An 8,412-nucleotide genomic window follows, 5' to 3' on the forward strand; every position below is an offset into this window, starting at 1 on the left:
TTCCTTCCCTTTTCATGCTCAGATCTTACTTCAATTCCATTTTCATTCCTTCCTTCCTCCAAACTTCCTTTTCATTCCTTTTCATAATTTCACTACAGTCTCCGCGGATAGTTCTAAAGAAGCCAAAAAGTTAGTCAAGTTACATACTTCAGACTCACGGCACCTAGACTCTCGTTTCTCATTATAATACATTACTGGCTATCAGTCCTTCAGAAATGAGCAGTACATATAACTACACATCATTGCACAAAAGATATCAACAATTGTATCTTATTTCATAAATGTACGGTGATAGCTTCAATGTGAGCAATATTTACTATCATGCTGCTATCTCGCGAATTTTTCAGGATCTCTTAAAAGAACACCCGTTCTCCCATTAATTTGCAGGAACGCGGCGAGCGTAATTTAACTGAGTTCCTTCAACGGTATCCTAGCCTAATTCCGCCGCCCTTATTCATTGTAACCAGTGGGTCTGCAGCTCTGACGATAAGAAAACTGGTCCAGTGTAAGACGCGGCCTCACAACGCAACAAAAACTAACACGCATTAATCCGCATTACTTGATAAAAACAGTAGTTCAGTCTTTCGATCGTTGGTTCTGTACGAAAACATGAATATTTACTTGAATTAAAGTCTTCATAATATATCTGTTAATTATATACTCTTATCAAAATATATATATATATATATATATATATATATATATATAAAGATGCATCAATTAATACTCTAAATATAGCAGTCCAAAGAAAATGATTGAAAGTTTATAAAATTAAACATTTTGTAATTAATGAATATTAACGCAAAGAGAAAAAGATCAAATTTGATTGGAATTTATCATACTAGAAAATAAGATGACCATTTAAACGTAAATGTTTCTGATTAACGAAAAGACAACTTTTGGAGATAACAAGAGAAAACGTGAAATCAACGACATTCAATCTGTTATAGGTAATAATAAAATCTGGAATAGAAAAGTTAGCAAATATAGTATATAACTCTGCTCCAAATTGCTCCAAACCAAGTTTTTTCTTTTGGATTCCACCTTCCATATTTTTTTCCGAGATAATATCGAAATTAAAATTAAGAATAACTCAACGTTCTTTTAATATTCTACCGACTATACCATCTAATTCATCATCATTCTTAAGAATGTTTTATCCTAAATATGAAAAAGAAATAAAATGAAGAAATATAGAGACAATTCTTTTTAAATAGAAAATAAAAAAATATCTAGACGAAGTTATCTTACTTTGACTATTGTAGCTCTCATAATCAAATCCTGTAAATTATATCTTCTTTCGTAAAGAAAATCTGGAACCATTTTAATGATTCCTTTCTCTAAACTCCATGTTGCTGCATCATTAATCTCAATTAGACTCGTATTGACCGAATATTATTCCCATAAAATATTTTCCGTACCACAACGGACCAATATTTCTAAGCTAAATTTTAGATGAAATATATTATTTCATCAAAATGTGATGGATTGTCACGATAATCGGAACCATGTTTCTTGTTAATAAATATTACTAGCTGAAGGCATGTCAAAAGTATTTGTTATTGAAGAGAACTCATTACTCGTGTTGTAATTAGAGATCACTCCTATGTAATACGAACGTGCAATTCGCTTTTCGTAATACAATAATTCGTGCAATTGTGAAAAATACAAATTCGTGCTCGCAATCCTTTTACGATAAAATGCTCGCCTCCCTTTTAATACCATTGTTGTCATTTCTATTTCTGAAAAGAATGTAAAAAGAATACAACAGAAATGAAGAAAAGAAAATGAAAAATATCTTTATTTTTTGTCGATTCGGCATATAAAAATATTACAAATTCCGATCCATATAATTTACAAATATCTATAATAAAAGAAGTCTGACCATTGCCGATAGAATGAAATTCATATGATTTGGCGGTCTTCTGAAATAAAAAAGAAGAAGAAGCATCTTCAATGGCACAACGAACGCCATTTTTTCGTTTATCTATTGTATTATTATAGTGGTACTTATAGTTGAATGAATCAACGAGTAAATTCTACACTAAATAAGAAAATTTCAATCCGAACGTAAGTTGATCACACGGGTGTAAATGTTCAAATTATTGATAGAATTATTGTCATGAAGTTTATTATGATTGTTATGTAGATCGGAAGTCACGTCACGATCGGGATAAAATGATTTTATCTTTACTGGCACAGATTTTTTATATATCGATCAGTAAAAGTTCTTTTCATTCTTATTATGTTGCTTCTTTATCTTCTTTGATGTAGAAATACATTTTCACATACCACATACCCACAATCACATATACATATACTTGTGTATATATATATATATATATATATATACTCATATATATATACTCATATATATATATATATATATACTCATATATATATATATATATATACTCATATATATATATATATATATATATATATACTCATATATATATATATATATATATACTCATATATATATATATATACTCATATATATATAAATATATATTATCGATGCACATTATGGTTTTTGTTAGAATTGTATTTTACTTGTGCACATTTCCGATCTGCGTAATTTATTATCAAATTATCTAATACATTTCTTCCTCTTCACATAAAATTCTGAGCACTTAATAGACGTTATACGATCTACCATGGAAATATTCTTTTCTTTGTGGACGATAATATAGTTTTCTATGATCAGAATAAAGGTACTCAAAACGACGCCAATAAAGAAGAAGAGAATAAGCGGCATAACGCTAATTAAAAGAACCGGTTGATGCTTGATTACATCATGGGATTTCTTTTTAAATATCGTATCTTTTAAGTGATTCATTATACCATTGTCGATAAATTTTTGCAATCTAGAATGAGTTAGTCTTATAACTTACATTAAATAAAAATTTATATTATTTGATACTTATGTTCTTACTGGAAATTGATGACGTCAATGAACGGATTGGATTTAGATAAAATTATAGCAAAACTGTCTGTATGCCCCGTTTCAATACAAATTATATTACATGGTATTTTCAGATTTTCTACACCGACCACTTGGTCACTCGTGTAGATTGCTATTTTCCAATTTTTACAAATCTGTAATTTCATAATGAATATTAATAATAAAACTATATACAGTGTACAACGAAACTATGTGGCAAAATTTCAAAAATGGATTCTTCATATGTAGAGAAGAAAAAAATAGGTTCTATCAATATGGATCCCAAAATGTTTAATTTTCGTGTTATTAGACTTTAGAATTGGATATTATCACATGATTATATTTCCAATCATGATTATTTTATTCCTCAGAATTCAATCTGAATCAATAGTTACATTCTGTTTAAATATGTAACAAAATCTGATTATTTTTTTGTTATACTGAATATTTTTATCACTCGCAAATAGATTACCATATTCTCAATTATAAGTAAGTGTATCTTGCATTCAGTTCGGAAATCAACAGGACCATAAAGTAAAGTTTGTATTCAAGCAGTAGTTGGACATGTTGAACATATCTTTAAGAAAATGTCAACAGTTTGGATCATAATTCCAGTGAATAAATATTGGAGAAATATAAGATTCTATTTGAATATCTATAAATTCGCAGTTTAAATATTTCCGTACTGGTATTGATGGAGCCTGTTTTTTCTTTTTTATATATGAGAAATTCAATCCTGAAATTGCCGCATTTAGATTACGCACTATATAAATGAATATTATTTAATTTTCTTTTTTATAATACTTCATTGTACCATTTCGAATCCTTCATGATCGGTAATGGGCAATTTTTCAACATTTAGCATCAACTTCATTACCTTCTCTGCTAACGGGTCTTTCGAATTCTACAAATAAATATATTTCTTTGTTTTCTTATATTTATTTTTTTATACATATATATGTATGTATAGATAGATGCAGATTATATATGTACATATACTATGATGTACGTATCATACTTACTGCAAACTTATCGTAATAAGCCGAACCACGAGTGGCGGCAAGCTGATAAGTACCGTCCGCAACGAAGCTCTCTAATGAATTAAATGGTAACACGTTGATTACAGACATTAAACAGCTTATCAAAGCAGCTGAATAGGCGGCCCAAAAGACGATAACCAAAAGATATATAGAGAAGTATGCTATTCGTAATGAAGATTTATAAGAGAAATCTACAGCAACAAATACTTTAAGTAAATATACCTATTAGAAACACGAAATGAAACGTAATTCAAGAAACATAGAATCAAACCCGCTATTCCCTGTTGGCAAAATATACCCCAAATCTCTAAAAAATTATCGATCAATAAATATGCTATTTTACATTTGGTTGTACTTTTTATTTTGAGAAAGATCAGGAAAATCGATGAAGCAATTAATACGCCAAACACAGCAATCCAAACAGAAAGAGTAAAAGTCTACAAAAATAAAAATTTTTTAATTTATAAGGGTTAATACCTGAAGAAGGGAACAATAAAATATTTTATTGCAAATAATCGTACTAAAAAGTAAGATGACAATTGAATCCTTAAATTTTCTGGTACTCGAATGACGAGAACGTTTTTGGAGTTTAAAAAAGGGAGCGTGAAGTTAACGACTTTCAATCTATCATTTGTAATAATAAAATCTGAAATAGAAATGTCAGCACGTCCAGTATATAATTCCGCAATTCCTCCAGACCAAATTTTTCTTTCTGGATCCCATCTTCCATATTCTTCAACTTCTGAGACGACGTTGAAACTAAAATTTAGAGCTACACAAAGTTCTCTTATTATTCTACCAAATATACCGTCTAATTCACCATCTTTGTTTTTAATTGTGAATAGTGAACCCTATAAATGACAAAGAAAAAAGAAAGATGAAAATTGAGAAAAATTTTATTGTTAAATAAAAACGAGAATATTTTACCTTAACTATAGTAGCTCTCATGATTAAACCCTGTAAATTATATCTTCTTTCGTAAATAAAATCTGGAACCATTTTATTGATTCCTTTCTTTGAGCTCCAAGTTGCTACATCATTAATCTCGATTTGATGCGTATCAACCGAATACCATTCTTGTAAAATGTTTTCTGTACCACAACGGATCATCATTTCAGAGTTGAATTTCAAATGAAATATATTACCTGGTGGATTGTGACAATAATCGGAATTACTTTCCTTATAAATGAATATCACTAGCCACACAGCTGAAGACATGTCAAAGGTACTTGTTGCTAATGAGAACTGATTCATTGCGTTGTAATTTGAGATCACCACTATATAATACGGTCGTACAATGTGCTTTAAGTAATACGATGATTCGTGCAATTGTGAAAAGTACAAATTGGTGCTCGCAACTCCTTCACGAGATAGTGTCCGCCTATATTTGAATATCATCGTTGCCATTTCCATTTCTGAGCAAAATAAATATAAATATAATAGAAATGAAGAGAAGAAAATTGAAAATACATTTACCTTCTGTAGATTCGGCATATAAAAGTATTACAGATTTCAATCCGTGTAATTTGCAAATATCTATGATAAAAGAAGTTTGTTCTTCCCCGATTGAATGAAATTCGATTAAACTTGCGATCTTCGGAAGAAAAAGAAAAAGAAGAAGAAGTATCTTCAATAGCACAATAAATGCCATTTGTTCATCTGTCAATTGAATTATTATTGGGCTATTTTTCAATTTGAATGATTCGACAACTCTTAGCGAAAATAAAATATCGTCTAACCGACAGCAAAGGAAGATCACAAGAGACTAAATTTTTAATCTATTGAATGAATTATTTTCAGATCATTTATGATTGTCGTGTAGATTGTAAGTCACGCAATGTTCATGTGCGTATTAATGCGAAAAAAATGATTTTATCTTTAACTAGATAAATAGACTTTCTACGCTCAAAGACACACGTAAACACTATAGGTGAACAATACAAACGATAGAATCTCCGTTGTTCCATTTAATTATTCATGCAGTTTCGCATTAGCCATCGAACGTATTGATCTTATATGATAGGAAGTAAGAGAACAAAATATATGAAAAATAATGAATATTTACATAATCTGTTTTAACCTTTCTTTGACCTACACAATAAATTGACGTTGAGAATACGATGAAAGTAAGAAAGGGAAGTACATTGCAAATTTTAAAGCATATTACGAAGCCATACGTACGATCGTAAATATCAGTCAAAGAAACAGACAAAGAAATTCACACAGAATATTTTCAAATACTAAGTGCAACAGAAATAATGGCAGAGGTAGTGTTACAAGTTTTATACATCATGAAATCGTTCGCTTTGAATAATACAAATTGGAAGGGATGGATACAATGTTTCAAAGAAGTGATAGTAGTTATCAAGATATCAGAGGATAATAACGTGACTTATTTATTACATTTCAACGGATATATGTCTTTTGATATGATTTGCGACAAATTGACTCGAGCCGAACTGTATAAGCTTACGTCTTAACAATTTATTCACACCTACACAGTTAGAAATTGCAACTACGGAGAATTCCGTTTGAATTCATCGTTAGAATTTCCATCTACGAAAACAAGTGGAAAAGAAATCCATACAAAATTTCATAACCGTACTACATAAGTTAAATAACTATTGAAATTTTAGTGATTATTTAAAAACAGCATTGTGAAACCAATTTGTGTGTTAGATTAGCAAGTTAACGACCTTGCTAATCTACGATATATTGTTCTTAAAAATAAAACATATGGATTACGATTAGATGATACACTGGTAGTCTATGGACCTACCCGAAAAAGAAGTAACAATCGGGCACGCACAATTAACTGGATCAAATAATCAAGTGATGAACAAAATCAAAAAATGACGCATGTATACTATTGAACTCTTTACGAATGTATGAATTATAAAAATGAGTTCACAATTGAGAACGACATCAACGAATGCGTTATCTAAAAATACGAATGCGTTATCTAAAAATACACGGATAGGCACTGAAATCATTTGTTTTAGATGCAGCCTGAATTGAGTGTATGGCGTATTCAATCGGTTTAGAACAATGGATTTGGAAGTATTCCCCCCCCCCCGGATGAATTAATTTTCTACGATTACAGGAAAATTATCATTACGTTCACAAGATTATTAAAATATGTCTCACAGATAATTGCGTTATATTAAATCAAGTGTTCTTAAATTTGTAAAAGCTTTTTAATTTGTATGATGTCGTAAATGAATCCAACCGGTTTTATAGGCTTTTAGTATCAAGGACATCATAGATTATTTCAATTCTCTTATCATAATGAATAAGACATCGTTCAGTCTCATTCTAACGTGAGTTTAGTGTGCATTGAAAGAAAGCAAAATTACTTTCTGAGCAATTAAATTCTTCTAATTCAATTTGGTATCATAATATTAGAATTTTTACTGATATGTTTGAAAGCGATTGTAAAAGAATCAGAAAATCTCAGGCTCATGGTATTCTTTGTCACACAAATGAAATAATATAAGATTATTCTATGATCATCTCAACCCATTAGTAGCATTCATAAAGGTATATGACATAGTCTATCTTTGAATACACTTAACTGGACAATGAATATTCTTAGAAAATTTAATTCTTCTGTGCATTTATCGAATAAACTACACGTTACATTTCTATTCTCTAGTGCTATTCGAAGATATTTTTCTTTATTCCATAGCAATGTTGTTCTTTAAGACTTTCTTCGATAGGAATGATTTCACTTACTTGATCTCTTTAGTGTTCTTTGTATTATTAAAAATAAATTAATAAATTATTATGTCGTCAATATCATAGATATGGGTAGTCGTTAAATATCATAACCACCGCTTAATATTTCGTTTGGAGTTTAAATGTTGACTCGTTGACTCTTTTGTATTTGTACACATAACATCTTGGAGAAAATTCAAAATTAATCGATTAAATGATATAGGAGAAGGAAAGGGTGATATAGAATATCGTGTGTCGTCGGTGTAAAAAATTGCTACAGAAGTGTATGACGAAGGTATACAAAACCCTATATTTATGACAATAAATCTTTAAACAGTTGGACCAATTATATTAAAAAGTATCTGAATATATATTCTAAAGTAAGAAGTGGATATAGCTTTTGAAATAGCATTTTTATCGGTGTAATTTGGAAATTGATGCTTCTTTCTGAGGGTCCCTCGTATAAATGTATATATAAGCATTATATTTCTGTTATTTTTGAAGCGCAATCTCGAACTTACCGTAAAAGATTATTATAATGATTAAGAATATGTTTATGTATATTTTTAATATATTATATATACATACATATATATATATATTAATATATATGTATATATAATATATATAATATAAACTAATGTATAATGTATGTAACATGTAATAAAGTTATTCTGGGTATTTGTGTGTATTACGGGTTCATTGTGA

The 8,412-nt window shown here is 29.4% G+C and overlaps 1 protein-coding gene across 10 annotated transcripts; it reads right to left on the minus strand.

Moving 5' to 3' along the window:
- Window positions 1–1,809: 1,809 nt before the first annotated feature.
- Window positions 1,810–6,357, minus strand: LOC124428283 (glutamate receptor 3-like). 10 transcript variants are annotated; one of them, XM_046972194.1, is made up of 9 exons: window positions 6,169–6,357; window positions 5,464–5,581; window positions 4,915–5,368; window positions 4,509–4,838; window positions 4,259–4,424; window positions 3,970–4,178; window positions 3,762–3,851; window positions 2,939–3,102; window positions 2,528–2,870 (listed from the first exon to the last, which is right to left on the minus strand). In XM_046972194.1, exons 3-9 carry the CDS (start codon window positions 5,239–5,241, stop codon window positions 2,594–2,596), a joined length of 1,563 nt encoding a protein of 520 aa, XP_046828150.1. In that variant the 5' UTR covers window positions 5,242–5,368; window positions 5,464–5,581; window positions 6,169–6,357; the 3' UTR covers window positions 2,528–2,593. The 10 variants fall into 10 exon arrangements, with proteins under 10 accessions (XP_046828147.1, XP_046828150.1, XP_046828144.1 ...); XM_046972188.1 differs by having other exon boundaries at window positions 4,915–5,402; XM_046972186.1 differs by having other exon boundaries at window positions 4,915–5,402; window positions 5,464–5,646.
- Window positions 6,358–8,412: the final 2,055 nt, after the last annotated feature.

Source organism: Vespa crabro, chromosome 12 (assembly GCF_910589235.1).
Source record: "Vespa crabro chromosome 12, iyVesCrab1.2, whole genome shotgun sequence".
NCBI classification, from domain to species: domain Eukaryota; kingdom Metazoa; phylum Arthropoda; class Insecta; order Hymenoptera; family Vespidae; genus Vespa; species Vespa crabro.

Excerpts from the sequence above, each read along its gene's own strand:
- LOC124428283 (XM_046972186.1), bottom strand. The coding sequence starts at position 5,638 with ATGGCATTTATTGTGCTATTGAAGATACTTCTTCTTCTTTTTCTTTTT. Across the intron at positions 4,425-4,508 it reads AATTGTCATCTTACTTTTTA|ACTTTTACTCTTTCTGTTTG; the intron begins GTACGATTATTT and ends TTATTTTTGTAG. Across the intron at positions 4,179-4,258 it reads TTGCCAACAGGGAATAGCGG|ATTTCTCTTATAAATCTTCA; the intron begins GTTTGATTCTAT and ends TTGTTGCTGTAG.